The following is a 14,365-nucleotide window of genomic DNA, read 5'->3' as shown; positions in this document are numbered from 1 at the left end:
TCCCGGGCCCCGAGGCCCCCAATCCTCTGTTGCAGGCCCCTTGGAAGACCCAGCCACCTTTTCATCAAGACCCCACTTGGCTAGGCATTCACAGTGGATGGCAGGGTCCTGCAGTCTCCAGGCCTTGGGGTGGGGCCTTTGGGACAGGGTGGGGATATTAGGTGGGGGGTGGTGGTGCCAGGAGAGTGAGGGACCAGAGGCCTGACCCACACTCACTCCTTCCTTGTCTCTCCTGCACAGGGAGGAATTGGGGTGGAGCGGTCAGAGCCCGGAGAGGAGACCTGGGAAGAAGTGGGCAGCCCTGGCGTAGAGCCCAGGCAGAGAGCATGGCTGAGGGGGCTCAGGGCAGAGCAGGGAGCACACCCAGGGGCAAGTGGACTGGGCTGGACCTCGGGGGCTAGGGTGGCCCACGCAGGATGCTCCCCTGCCCCCTGGGGTCTGTTCGGAGACACCGTAGGAGCAAATCCCTCAGGGGCTGAGCTGAGTGAAGCAGAAAGGCTGGCAGGTCTCCTGGCCCGGTTAGCCCTCCCAGAGGTTGTGGCTGTCCTGATGCTCCAGCCATGCCTGGGTCGTCCTGTAGCCTGCCCCAGCCACTGGACAGGTCCAGATGGTGCTGCAGGACCTCACGCACCTCCCCACCTCCTGGCCACTGAGTGGGCCCGGACAGTGCTGCAGGACCTCACGCCAGCCCTGGCCACTGAGCCAGCCCGGACCGTGCTGCAGGACTTCACACCCGCCCCGGGCACTGGACCAGCCCCGGACGGTGCTGCAGGACCTCATGCCCGGCCTGGACGGTGCTGGCCGAGACGGCGCTGTGCGGGACCTCATGCTGTCCCCGTCCACTGTGTGGGCCCAATAGGGCCAGGGGACCTCGTGTCAGCTCCACACTCAGCCCTTGGGGCCCCTGTGGGCAGAGCAGGTAAGGCCGTCCCAGCACACAGCCCGCCTTTGGGGTGCTGTCGTCCAGTCCCGTCTGTCCATACCCCAGGACCCTGCGCACGTGAGGGTCCTGGGGCACTGGATCAGATGACCACACGTGCTGGCTTCAGATTTACTCTCGTAATGGTTCCGGAAGCCAGGACACTGACGTGGGTCTCACTGGGCAGAAGTGAGGCGCTGGGAGCTCCTGGGAGCTCCTGGTGAGAACCCGGCTTCTGCACTCGCTGGGCTCACTGTCTTCCTCGACTCCTCCGTCTTCCGCACCAGCACGGAGGTGAGCTTCGTTTCCCTGGCTCAACCTCTGCTCTGTCCTCACATCTCACGACTCTGAGTAAGGAGAATGCTCTCCCGTCTTTAGAAAAGACACACCCCGCTCCCTGCCCCAAGGCAGGCTACAGATCTTTTTAATCCCCGAATGCTGAAACCTGGAATCACTCACAAAACACAACTGTAAGGGTGAACGCGGATGGAAGGGGCAAAGGAAGTAAGACGTTTTCCATGGCGGCAACAGAGAGGTCTCTCACGGCAGCGTTCCCTCCAGAAAACAGGCAACTCGGGGTCTCCCTGAGACATGCACGAATGTCTATAAAAGCGGAGGGGACCGGCGTCCAGTTCTGTGCCCCAGGGTGTGTGTCCTGGGACTGTTGGTGAAGACAGTCCAGGTCTGTGGTATCTGTCAGGCCGTGGGAAAGGCGAGGTCCCTCCTGTGTCTGCTGCATCCGAGCGGGCTGCCCGCGAGCACGGAGCAGCCCGGTTTTGTGCTGATTCAGTGACACACTGTGGTTTCTCCTCGACCCGTGCAGAGGGGCTTCTGGGTGGCGGGGAGACAGCCACCACTTCCAGGACGCTCCGTGGGGAACAGCGAGGCTTGGCAGCTGTGAGTGTGTGACATACAGCAGACGGGGAAACCCCAACTGGCTCCCTCGCGGCCACCGTGGGCAGGACCTCCTGCAGGGCGGCCCACACGTGGAAGAACTAGGAAGGCCAGTTTACAAACAGGAGCAGAGCTTTGAATATCTGGTAGCCGAAACCCTGCGGGCGGGAAGTCCGCTCTCACGAGGCATGCACGATAGCCAGGAAGCAGAACCGCTGTGTCAGCCTGCAGCCTGACCTTTGAGCTCCAGACGGGGGAGGCAGCTGCCAGCCCTTCCACCCAGAGCAGCCACGGAGGCCGCCGGCAGGAGGCCCAGAGGCGGCGGCCGCTTCAGGGGCCCGCTGAAGCCGCAAACAGTCCGGTCACTCCGGGAAGAGCTTCCTGAACTTGCCGTAAGCGGAGCTGCTGATAACGACCTTGACGTCGGCCACGCCAGCCTCGGGAACCACGTCTACCTCCTGCACCGTGGCCTCCCGATGCAGCCAGCTGAGGACACGAGGGAGGAGGGAGGGCGGCATTTGTAAGGACCCAGGACGGGCGTGTTCGCAGGAACTATTTCGCCCAGAGCCTGCTCCGTGCCTGGGCCGCACATGACCTTGTCGTCACTGCCCATGGCCCTGCAATGCCTGCAACGCCCACAGACAGCTGGCGCCCGCATGTGGGGTGATTAACCCAGATTCGCGGCAGGTGACCCCAGAAACAACACGGCTCCTCTTGTGTGTTGGCGCTCTGCCTGTTCCGCGGCCTTTCCTGCACCTGCACACCCTGCACGGCCCCCGCGCCCGCCAGGCCAGCCCCACGCACCTGAGCTGCGCACCCGCCAGCCGGACCCGGAGCGTGAGGACCTGTCTCCCCGTGGCTCTCAGAACAGCATCTTCCAGCCGGGCTTTCAGCTCCAGGAGCCCGTGTCCCAGGAGGGCAGACACGGCGACGGCCTGTGGTCCTGGGGGGCTATACCTGTGAGGGGGCAGCCAGCAGACCCTGCTCAGCCTCGGGAAGATGGGGTGAGGGTCCCCCAGGGTCCCCTGCCCATGGGGCCCCAACTGTGACTGCCTCCATGTGTCAGGAAAGGATGTGGGCCTGCTGGACACACAGGAACCATGATGAGATTGCAGTGAAACATGGGGTCTGTGGGGGCGAGGGGGTTCAGAGCACACCACCCCAAAGTATGCTGCTGTGGTGGCCTGCTGGTTCTTGTGCGTCAAGGCCCTTCACAGCAGGCAGGTGGGAGAAGGTCGCTCTGACCTCCCCTTTCCTTCCTGAAAGCAGGGGAGGACGTGGCAGGGGAGGACGCGGCAGGGGAGGACACAGCACGGGAAGCTGCCTCCAGAGCCTGGAGGGAAGCAGCCTCCTCTGTCATCACCCAGGTCGAGGGCCCCCTCATGCAGGGGTATCACCAGCCCTCGCAGAGAAGGAGGCTCCAGGGCCGTGGGGCAGTGGACAGGCTGGGGGTCCACTCACCCGGGCACTAGATCCACCTTGTTATGAACTTCCAGCATGGAATCCAGGAGCGGGGCGGGCAGGCACAGGCCGTGCAGGGCAGACAGAACGCTGGCTTTCTGTAGCTCCGTCTCGGGGTGGCTCACATCTCTCACGTGGACGATCAGATCCTGAGGACCAGACAACCCACGTGGTGGGGACAGGGGTGGGACAGGGCACCGCAACCCCCACACAGGAGGACCCGCCCCAGACAGGGTCTCTGACGGGCACCGCACGCCCCAGTGGGCGTGCACTCCGTGGCCATGGTGAGATGCGTGAGACCCGGGGGCGGTAGCTCCTGAGACCAGAGCTGGCCCGCGGCCCACCCAGTGCCCCTTGTGCAGGGTCCCGCCCGGCCAGGCTGCTCCCCTTGACCTGGCCCAGGGCCCCGGGGGTCTCACGCCATCTCAAACCCCACAGGGTCCTGCTACACTCCTGTGTGCTCACTACCGGGGGTCTCACGCCGTCTCAAACCCCACAGGGTCCTGCTACACACCTGTGTGCTCACTACCACTTTCAGGGTCTGAGCTACTTTGAATTTTAAAGAATCCCTTTTGCCCGATTTTAAATGGTTTACAGGTAGGGGTCTCATGCCAAACTGGGAGAACGCAGAGGAGCTTTAAAAAAGGAACAGCGGCCTGCAATTCTGCCCCTGGAAACAGGCCGTTTACGTTTCAAGATGTTCACTTCCAGGTTTTAAATGCACTTAAAATTTAAAAAAAGATGTGCATTTTATTTCAGAAACATTTTAGTTTTGGAAAATGCGAACGGTGAGGCGGTGACAGAGGGGCCACGTGGCCCAGATTCGGCTTCTGCCGCCGGCGCCACTGTTCCCGGGAGCACACCACGAACTGGGTGACGCCGGTGTGCTCCTGTGACTACGCTCCAGGTCTGTCTGGAGTCACTCGTCTGTGCTGGGACACCGTCCAGGACACGTGTTACATTCGTCTGTCACCTCTCCTTGGCTCCTCTGAACCCTGACCGTGTTGAGCACCGTGTGGGCGTTTTGTGGGATGTCCTTCAGCTGGGGTTTGGTTTTTCCCTCGTGTTGACATGAGGTTTGGGGTTTTGGTGGAAGCCCCAAGAGCACGTGCCCTTGAGTCACATCACCCCAAAGCTACACACAAAGGCAGACCTTAGAACCAAGGGACAGTTGTCACAGGTCTCCCGCAAAGCGACTCCACCTCCTTCCAGATTTTGGAAGACGTCACTAGGAAGGGCTTGCTCTCAGGGTGTGTTGGCACCAGCTTCATGAGGGGGCGGTATGTTCTGTCATGTATGAGGAGACCTGGCCTCTGGGTTGTGTTGCGTATGAGGGGTAACTCAGGTCCCAGCGCTGTGTCATGTAGGAGGGAATTCGGCCCCCATGTTGTGTTGTGTGTGAGGGGACCTGGTCCCCGGGTTGGGTCACGTGTGAGGGGACCTGGTTCCCGGGGTTATGTAGTGAATGAGGGGATCCAGTCCTCGGGGCTGTGTTGCATGTGAGGGGACCTGCTTCCCGGGGTTATGTAGTGAATGAGGGGATACAGTCCTCGGGGTTATGTCATGAATGAGGGGATCCAGTCCTTGGGGTTGTGTCGTGTGTGAGGGGATCCGTTCCCTGGGTTGTGTCACGTGTGAGGGGACCTGGTTCCCAGGGTGACATCGTGAATGAGGGGATCTAGTCCTCAGGTTGTGTCGTGTGTGAAGGGACCTGGTTCCTGAGGTTATGTTGCGAATGAGGGCATCTGGCCCCCATGTTGTGTCATGAGTGACAAGACCTAGTCCCCAGGGTTTTGTCATGAATGAGGGGACCCAGTCTCCATGCTGCATCATGTGTGAGGGGATCCATTCCCAGATTGTGTCATGTGTGAGGGGACCCAGGCCCTGGGTTGTGCCATTTGTGAGGGGACTCAGTCCCCGTGTTGTGTCATGTGTGAGGGGACCGAGTCCCAGGGTTGTCATGAGTGAGGGGATCCAGTCCCAGGTTATGCAGGTGTTTTAAGTAATTCAGCCCCTGGGATCATCACACACTCACTGAATGAGCCATGTCTTCCAGGGTGGCGGAGAAGGACTCAATCAGGCTGTGGGGCAGCTGGGAGAGGAAGCCGATGGTGTCCATGTAAATGACAGCCATGCAGGAGGGCAGCCACCCAGCATGGGCTGTGACGTCCAGTGTGGCAAACAGCTGATCCCGAGGCTGCACACCGTCATCGCCTGTCAGGGCCTTAATCAACGTGGTTTTTCCTAAAAGGTGGATCACGGGGGACACACTACATGAAAGGCCCCCTCCCACATGCCCACTGTCTATAGCAGCACCTTGGGCGGCTCCATGTCCAACCCACATGCCTAGGATGCCCTGTGTGGTCAGCAGTACGATGCTGCTATCCCTGTTGTGCAGGTGGGTCAAGAGGGTCAGGGCCTGGGGTATGAGTGCCTATATACAGGACAGTGAGGTGTAGACAGGGCGGAGATGTGTGTGAGTGTGAGAGGGTGGGGTGGGCACCCGTGCAGATGAGAGTCCTGGTGTAGACAGGGTGGATATGTGTGTGAATGTGAGAGGGTGGGGTGGGCACCCGTGCAGATGAGAGTACTGGTGTAGACAGGGTGGAGATGTGTGTGAATGTGACAGGGTGGGGTGGGCATCCGTGCAGATGAGGGTAATGGTGTAGACAGGGTGTGATGTGTGTGATTGTGACAGGGTGGGGTGGGCACCCGTACAGGTGAGAGTACTGGTGTAGACAGGGTGGAGATGTGTGTGAATGTGACAGGGTGGGGTGGGCACCCGTGCAGATGAGAGTAACGGTGTAGACAGGGTGGAGATGTGTGTGAATGTGACAGGGTGGGGTGGGCACCCGTGCAGATGAGGGTAATGGTGTAGACAGGGTGGAGATGTGTGTGAATGTGAGAGGGTGGGGTGGGCACCCGTGCGGATGAGGGTAATGGTGTAGACAGGGTGTTCATGTTCGTACATGTGAGTGATATGGGACTGGTGTTCACACAGATGAGGCAGGTTCTCTGTGTGCCCAACATGCAGTAGGGTATCTGCACAGAGCAAAGCGATGGTGTAGACGGGGGTGATGTTAGAGTGGGGGTGTGTGCTGTGTATGGGAGGGTCCTGGGTGTCTGTGTACATGGGGATGATGGTGGAGTGGGTGTGTGTGTGTTGTGTGTGTGAAGAGGTTGGACGTTTGTGTAGACAGGGGTGATGGTAGAGTGGGTATGCATGTGAGGGGGGCCGGGTGTCTGGGTATACGGGGTGATGATGGAGTGGGGGTGTGTGTGGACAGGGGTGATGGTAGAGTGGGGGTATCTGGGTAGACGAGGTGATGATGGAGTGGTGGTGTCCGTGTAGACAGGGTGATGATGGAGTGGGGGTGTCCGTGTAGACGGGGATGGTAGTGGAGTTGTGGTGTCTGTGTAGACGGGGGTGATGGAGGAGTGGGGGTGTTGTGTGCTGTGTGAATGGGGCTGGGTGTCTATGTAGATGGGGGTGATGGTAGAGTGGGGGTATCTGGGTAGACGGGGTGATGGTGCCGTGGGGGTATCTGGGTAGACGGGGTGATGGTGCAGTGGGGGTGTGTGTGTAGACGGGGTGATGGTGGAGTGGGGGTGTCGGTGTAGACGGGGTGATGGTGGAGTAGGGCTGTGTGTGCTGTGTGAGTGGGGCCGGGTGTCTGTGTAGATAGGGGTGATGGTGCAGTGGGGGTATCTGGGTAGACGGGGTGATGGTGGAGCGGGGGTATCTGTGTAGACGGGGGTGATGGAGGAGTGGGGGTGTGTGTGCTGTGTGAATGGGGCTGGGTGTCTATGTAGATGGGGGTGATGGTAGAGTGGGGGTATCTGGGTAGACGGGGTGATGGTGCCGTGGGGGTGTCTGTGTAGACGGGGTGATGGTGGAGTGGGGGTGTCTCTGTAGACGGGGTGATGGTGGAGTGGGGGTGTCTGTGTAGATGGGGGTGATGGTGGAGTAGGGCTGTGTGTGCTGTGTGTGAGGGGGGCCGGGTGTCTGTGTAGACAGGGGTGATGGCGTTGATGGATGTGTCAGTGCAGACAGTCAGGAGCCGTGTGTGTCTGCGATGGCCCAGAGCACGTCCCCTCCACAGCCTTCCCGACAAGCTGGACTGGCGTCTGCACCAAGCACCGTGTTCAGGGGCCACACCAGTACTGGGCTAGCCCGTGGAGGTCACTGGTGGCCATGGCTTAAGCCTGCTCTAAGGTGAATCAGGAGGGGCTTAACCTGCCGTGGGGAGACCTCACAGGTGTGCTCGGCACACAGGTGCCAGGACAGGCTCCTCCTCTTCTCCTCCACGGAGCCTCGGGGATCCCACTAGACCCAAGGGTAACCCCTGTCAGCCACAGACGAAACCCCGTACTCGCCGCCCGACACAGCCACGTGTTTCCCACCAGGTGTGAACTGTGTCTATGCAAACAGAATTCTCTAACACCTAGGTGTACCCCCAGCTTTCCGTTCCAGGCTTTGTCCCCTCCCTCCTTTGGACGTGGGCGGTCAGCTCCCGGAGGACAGGGAGCTGGTGGTGTCACGCTGGTATTCGGAGCGCACTCGGGAGGACTGGACCTTACGGCGGCAAAGCACACGCTTGCGGGGTGAATCTCGGTGGTGAAGAAGTGAGCTAAGGGTCCCGTGATCTCGGGGCTTCCGTTTAAAGGAAACCCAAGGGCTGCGCACCGTGCGTATGATCACCAGAGGGCACGCGCGAAGCCCAACCTTGACGGGCACCGTGAAGTCTTACGGGACACAGCCCGAACTGCCTTCACCCTTCAACAGGCAGGTCTACCGTACGTGAGCTTAAAAACGCCCGTTTTTCCTACCTCTGAGTTGAAAACGTAAGAGACGGCAGTCCAGTCCACTGTCCAGCGCCCGGTTAACCACACTAGTGACCCGACAGGGTGCTGGCCGTGGGCACTGCGACACCCCGCGGTACCAGCCACGCTCTGCACCTGTTCTCATCATGTCGGCCCTCTGAGTACCACGGTCTTGTGACATTCGCAAGCAGGCTCTCCCCAAATACACCAGCCCAAGGGGGAGGGTATGGGCGGGACAGGGCACCCTACCTCCCGCGCCCGCACGTGCCCTCACCGCAGTTTGTGTATCCCACCACAGAGATCACGGGAAACTCCTGCCGCCTCCGCTGTCTCCCCAGGAGACGCCTTTTCTTCTTCAGTCTCTCCAGGGCCTTCCGAATCTTCATCTCCTTTTCCTTGAAGAGGCGCTGTTGCACCTGCATGAAAGATTCCCCTAAAAACACCGAAGACAGTGACTCAGCGAGCTGATGTGGCGAGCGGATGTGTCCCCACGGGGGATGTGGACCGGTATCTTCTCGCTGGGATCCCCTGGCCTGCTCTCCCACGAGGCCACTGCCTCAACACCTTCCCATCTGCACGATGGCTCCACCCAGCAGAAGGTGCCCTCATCCGCGGCCTTCTGCCCTCTGAGGTCAGCTGGCCTCCCCTTTATTCGGGAGGAAGGGGGAGCCTTGGAAGGACAGCCCCACGACATCCACAGCCGACTGAGTGGTGCCGTGAAGACATCCTAACCCCCAGGACCTGTGAATGGGACCTCATTTCGGAATGGGGTCTTGGCACATACGACTGGTCAAGAATCTGAGATGAGACCATCCTGGATCAGGGTGGCCCTAAATCCAAAGAGAAATGTCCGTATAACAGACGGAAGGAAACACAGAGGAGAAGCCACGTGAAGATGGAGGCAGAGGTGGGAGGAACGTGGCCACCAGCCCAGGGACGCCTGGAGCCCAGAAGCTGGAAGATGCAGGGGGGAACCGTTCCCTGGAGCCTCGGGAGGGAGCACAGTGTCCCCTGCCCCCTGCCCATCTCAGCACCCCTGCCCCACCTGGATCTCAGCGGCCCTGCCCCGCCTGGATCTCAGACTCTTGTCTCCAGAGCTGAGAATAGGTTCCTGTGGTTTTTAAGTCTCTGGTGTGTGGTCCTTTGTTACAGCTGCCCCAGGAGACCACCTACATCTCTTAGTTTGTTTGACTGTGACCACATACAAGGCCCACATGCAGCCCTCGCCCCACTGGGATCTTTCAGCAATGTCGCCCTCTTCCTAGGGGTGACTGCTCTGACACCCCTCCCCACCCAACGCCCTGTGACAAGACCTCACACGTTACCTGACCCCATGATGTAGCGTGAGCCCCCTCCTCGTCCATCTGGGCGGGCCATGCTGCTTTTCAGGTGGGACCTGCCGTGGAAAGGGGGCATCTCAGCAGACAGCAGCAGATACACATCCTATCCAGTGAGAGCAGAGCGGGTCCCAACACAGAGAAGTGAGGGTGAGAACTCTGGGTGGAGAGAACAAGGTGGGGCGGTCTTCCCTCCCGCCTGGGCCTTCACCACCGCGGACGAAGGGCCCCATGGTGGGGTGACGCGCCTAACCAGGAGGACGTGCCGTGGCAGGTGTGCTGCTTGGACGCGGCACCTGACAAGCCAAGCTGTCCAGAAGGGTGTGGCCAGCCCTGCATTCCGTCTTCACTACGCTCCAGGTGACGGTCAAGTCAAACACAACCACAAGAGATTCTGCTGTCTCTGCGACAGCGGGTGGTGTTCCCATACCTGAGAAGCGGGAGCTCCGCCAGCGCCACCTGCAGCCGCGCCTCCTTGGTCCGGGCATTGCAGCGGAAGATGTGAAGGACAACCGTGAATCGGTCGAACACCTGCACGCCCCAGGCGGCTTCCAGCTCCTTCTGGAAAGGGAGAGAGACGGAGTGAAGACACCTGCAGCAGTTCCTCGGCTGAAGGGGGCGGAAGTGATGCTGTCCCTGATCCCGTGTCTTAGGCTGTCCCGTCTCTGCGGCATGTGGACCTGATTCCTCCCTGCCCCCTGCCCACAAAGGGTGGAAAACACAGCAAGACTCTGGAATACCTTGGTGGGCGTGGCCAGCCTCTCCACGTTCAGAAAGACCGCCGTGATTTCTGGTAACCCTCTGATTTTCTCTAGGGAGAAGAGAAGGTCCCCTCAGATGTCTGTGCTCCGTGGTGTCTGTTGTGGGACTGACCCTAATCGTTGGTTGGCTGTGTTCACCGGACACCTTGACTCTCTGTGCACATATCATGGGAGTTGGGTGTGCAGGACAGGGGTCCCCGTGCAGGACAGGGGTCCCCCCGAAGGAGCGTGGGTCTTGTACACACATGGCGGTCGCACAACCCCACGGGGACTGAATGGGGTTTAAGAGCTGGGGTGGCAGAGACGGGTGGTGTGCACCCGCTCTCAGCATATCTGCAGGGCTCAGCCTGCTGGTCTGTACTGTGAGCTGGATGTCTTTTGGGGCTGGAGACCCTCGGGGGTCCATGGAAGGCAGGGTTCACACCCAGCACCCTGTCTGGGGGCTGCGGGGCCGCGAGGCTGGTTTCCACCCTACTCCTAACTGCCCGACGGCACCACCAGGCACAGGGCAAGTTGTGAGAACGGCACGGTGGGCTTTTCGATGTCTGATCCAAGTTCCCGTGAGGCCGCCTCTACCCGGCCCAGATGGAGAGCCCAACTGTTGCTGTTTCTCTCGGGAGGAAGGCAGGAAGGGAGGGGCACGGGGACCCACCTGTCAGATGCTCCAAGGTCCCTTTCCCGAAGATGAGCTTCCCATCTGGTGCATTGCTGGGCACCACCATCGTCTCCGCCACTGACCAGCCGTCCAGTGTGTGGACCAGTGCTTCCCCCTCCGCCACCTGCCACTCAGCTTCGGGGAGACACGGGGCCTGGGTGAGGGGCACGTCCCTGTGGGCTCGGCCCTAGGCCCCGTCCAGCCCTGCCTGGCCTGTGTCCCTCGGCTGGGATGGCTTCCTGCCATCTGCGCAGAGGTCGTGAGAAAGCACCCAGCTAGGCATTTGTTCCAAGACACAGCTATGCTGTTCCAGCCACAGACTGAGAGAAGGGGAGGACAAGGCCAGGGGAACGCAAGCATGGGCCCTCCTTATGGGGAACTGGGGGCTTGACAGTGAATGGGACGTGTGCTCCGTGGTCTGCCGTGATAAGGCAGACAGCACGTCTTCCGTGGCAGCCCCTGAGGGCCCAGGGAACCCACTGCATTCCCCACAGGGTGAGCAAGGAGTGGGTGTCCCCAGAGCCCGGTGCCAATGCAGCACAGGAAAGACAGCACCCGCCCAGGACAGACAGGATGACGCATGGGGCCTTGGTGCCAGCCCTGAGCAGGAGGGGGCCTGGGGAAGGTTCCAAGAGCATGCCCAGACGTGGGGGAGGGTCCCAAGGAGGGGCTGGTCACAGAAGCTGAGGGCACGGAGGGCTGGGGCATTGAGCAGAGGTTGTCCTGACAGCATTCCCGAGCAGGGAGGCAGTGCAGGGCCCCCTGAGATGCTGTGCTCTCCCACCGCCCCACGAGGCTGCCCGCCCCACAGCATGGTGTCACAGAGTAGCCGTCCCCTCCGAACAGCACAGCCCCTGCTGCATTATCCCCACTCCAGTGAATGGATGCTACGGTCTTTGGGCCAGCCTTGCTGAGCAGTGGCAAACGTTAGGTCCCTGAATCGTCCTCAGAGCTCAGGTACAGGGAGGAAACTGAGGCTGGGAGGGGAGGTAATAAGGGTGATGGCAATCCGAAGCCATGGGGAGAGGCCCCAAGCTCTGCTGGGTGGGGGACGGGGTCCCCCATCCTCTGGGCTGAAAGAAGACACAGTCTCCTGAGCTTTGACTCCTGATGGGCCTTGTGGGTCCTCCTCACCTCCACCCTTCTAGTTGCTCAGATCAGTTGCGTGGGGCCACCTCCCCCACCAACTTCTCTCCTTCAACGTTAGGCATAGCGCATCAGCAAACCCCATAGGCACTGCCTTTCCCCCCCCCGGGGGGGGGGGGGGGGGGGGCACAGCTCAATCGTGGATCACCCCTGCGGCTTCCCACAACCCCTGCTGGGGACGTGAGCCTTCTGCAGACGCCCACAGCCATTAGTCTGGGGATGTGGTCAACATGCCACGTGGAACCCCCCAACCCTCGGGCTGGGTACCCACTTGGTGGGAGCGAGCACTGAGAAACACTGTGGGGTCCACAGTTCAGAGGCAGAGGGTGGCTCACGGCTGGGAATATGGAACGCGACACCTGTCCGCACCTCACCACCCCTCCGTTGGTTACGCATCTGCCTTCGGCTCAGGTCACGGTCCCGGGGTCCTGGGATCGAGTCCCATCAGGCTCCCCGCTCAGCAGGAAGTCTGCTTCTCCCTCTGGCCCTCCCCCTGCCTGTGCACGCTCGCTCACTCTCTCTCTGTGAAATAAATAAATAAATCTTTGAAAAAACACAAACAACTATGATTCATATGGTATGGGCTCTGACGGATAAAGTAGAAAGCACGCAAGAACAGATGGGCAGTGTAAGCAGACAGAAGGAAAGCCGAAGAAAGAACGGAACACAAAGGCCAGTGGTCAGAAACACTCTCACGGAACTGGAGAGTTCCTCTGATGGGCTTATGAACGGGGCGGGCAAGGCCGAGGCACAAGTCTCTCGGCTTGCAGACAGGGCGAGACTGACAACCGCAAACGTCTGCCCTGGGAAAGAACCATGTTGTCGAGAGCGTGAAGAGTCAGGCCACGGACTGGAGTGAAACATTTGTAAAAAATAAAAACAAAACATCTGAGTTATCCACAACGTACGAAGAGCTCTTGAGGCCCAGCGATAAGAAAAGAACTTGACACAACGGTTCGGAGACCGAACTCACACTTCACCACGGAACACACGGAGACGGCAAATAGTCTAGGAAGAGATGTTCCGCGAGATCGCTCATTGGGGAAACGCGTGCGAATTTCCACGAGAGCCTGGTACGCACCGATGAGACGGGTCCCAAACGCGCCACGTGGACAGCAGCTAATGCTGGCCAGGATACGGAACAACGAGATCTCTCCGCATCGATGATGGGACTGCAAAGCCACGCAGCCCCTTGGAAAGCAGTTTCCTGGTTTCTTCCTTCCTTCCTCCCTCCCTCTCTCTCTCTCTCTTTCTTTCTTTTTAAATTAATTATTTTGACACAGAGAGAAAGCACGAGCAGGAGAGGGAGAAGCAGACTCCCCGCGTGGCAGGGAGCCGGACGCTCGACTCGATCCCAGAGTGAGATCGTGAACTGAGACGAAGGCAGATACTTCACCGAAGGAGCCCCCCAGGTGCCTCCAGACAACAGAATATTACCAGCACTGCACACAAATGAGCTGTCAAGCCACAAAAAGTCACGCAGGAACCTCAGAGGCACGTTACTGAAAGCAGCTGGTCCGCAAAGGCCGCACGGTGCACGACTCTAACTGGTGTCTCTGAGACCCCCAGTGCCCCGTCTCTCAGGGCCCCCACCTGCCCACAGCCTGCCAGCTGGCCTGCTGGGGCACCGCGGTCCCTGGAGGACCCCTCTCTGCACTCTCCGGAGGACTGACCCTCCTACCGTGGGGTGCGGTCCTCCCAGGCCGTTCAGCACCGTTGGCTTGAGATGGCCAGAGGCTCTCACCCCTCATCGCCCGTCCGCAGCACTCAGCCCAGGTGGTGGCTGTCTGCCTTGTGTGCGAGCCGAGCCCCGAGCCTGGCACGGCAGGCATGTCACGGGCTGCTCCCGCACGGGTGGATGCCGCCTGTCCCAGCAAGGTGGCCCCGAGCCGAGCCCCGAGCCTGGCACGGCGGGCATGGCACGGGAGGCTCCCGCAAGGGTGCATGCTGCCTGTCCCAGCAAGGTGGCCAGGCAGGGGCGGGCGGCCGAGGGTTTGCAGTGTCTGCGGTGAAGCGCATGCGTGGTGAGCATTGCCGTGCATAAGCTGGAGTCTCGGGCGAGCACCGAACTGGGCACGCGGGTCAGTGACACAGGTAAGGATCTGTGGCACGCACGCACGCACAGACTGTGCGCACTGGCTCTAGACATGTCCCACACTCCATTCCTAAAGGATGGGAACAGGGCGGGACACAGCCCTGACAAGCTGCAGGGGACAGGAGGGCCTCGCCAGGGAGCAGCCCCAGGGGAGGGGGCCCAGGCAGTAGTGGGGTGGGGCTGCTTCCAGCGGCCTAGGGCAGGTTGCGGGGGGATGGCGGCGCCCCGCCCCTCCCCCCGAGGCCCCGCCTCTGAATCTCCACCCCCTTCCCC

At 60.6% G+C, this 14,365-nt stretch overlaps 1 protein-coding gene across 3 annotated transcripts in view; it reads right to left on the bottom strand.

Moving 5' to 3' along the window:
- Positions 1-14,365, bottom strand: part of GTPBP6 (GTP binding protein 6 (putative)) — a 17,095-nt gene that overhangs the window by 2,102 nt on the left and 628 nt on the right. Inside the window, exons 2-10 of one of the 3 annotated variants that reach the window (XM_011236677.3) lie at positions 10,849-10,986; positions 10,176-10,246; positions 9,866-9,996; positions 9,424-9,494; positions 8,373-8,531; positions 5,310-5,518; positions 3,275-3,423; positions 2,618-2,770; positions 1,313-2,299 (exon numbers count right to left, since the gene is read on the bottom strand). In XM_011236677.3, the coding sequence (XP_011234979.2) occupies positions 2,176-2,299; positions 2,618-2,770; positions 3,275-3,423; positions 5,310-5,518; positions 8,373-8,531; positions 9,424-9,494; positions 9,866-9,996; positions 10,176-10,246; positions 10,849-10,986 (1,205 nt within the window). In that variant the 3' untranslated portion in view covers positions 1,313-2,175. Of the gene's footprint in view, positions 1-1,312; positions 2,771-3,274; positions 3,424-5,309; positions 5,519-8,372; positions 8,532-9,423; positions 9,495-9,865; positions 9,997-10,175; positions 10,247-10,848; positions 10,987-14,365 lie in introns of those variants that run through there. The other 2 variants (XM_034648842.1, XM_034648843.1) reach the window with 2 other exon arrangements.

Source organism: Ailuropoda melanoleuca, chromosome X (genome assembly GCF_002007445.2).
Source record: "Ailuropoda melanoleuca isolate Jingjing chromosome X, ASM200744v2, whole genome shotgun sequence".
NCBI classification, from domain to species: domain Eukaryota; kingdom Metazoa; phylum Chordata; class Mammalia; order Carnivora; family Ursidae; genus Ailuropoda; species Ailuropoda melanoleuca.
The sequence above is the reverse complement of the archived record's forward strand: the minus strand, read 5'-3'. Positions and strand labels throughout refer to the sequence as shown.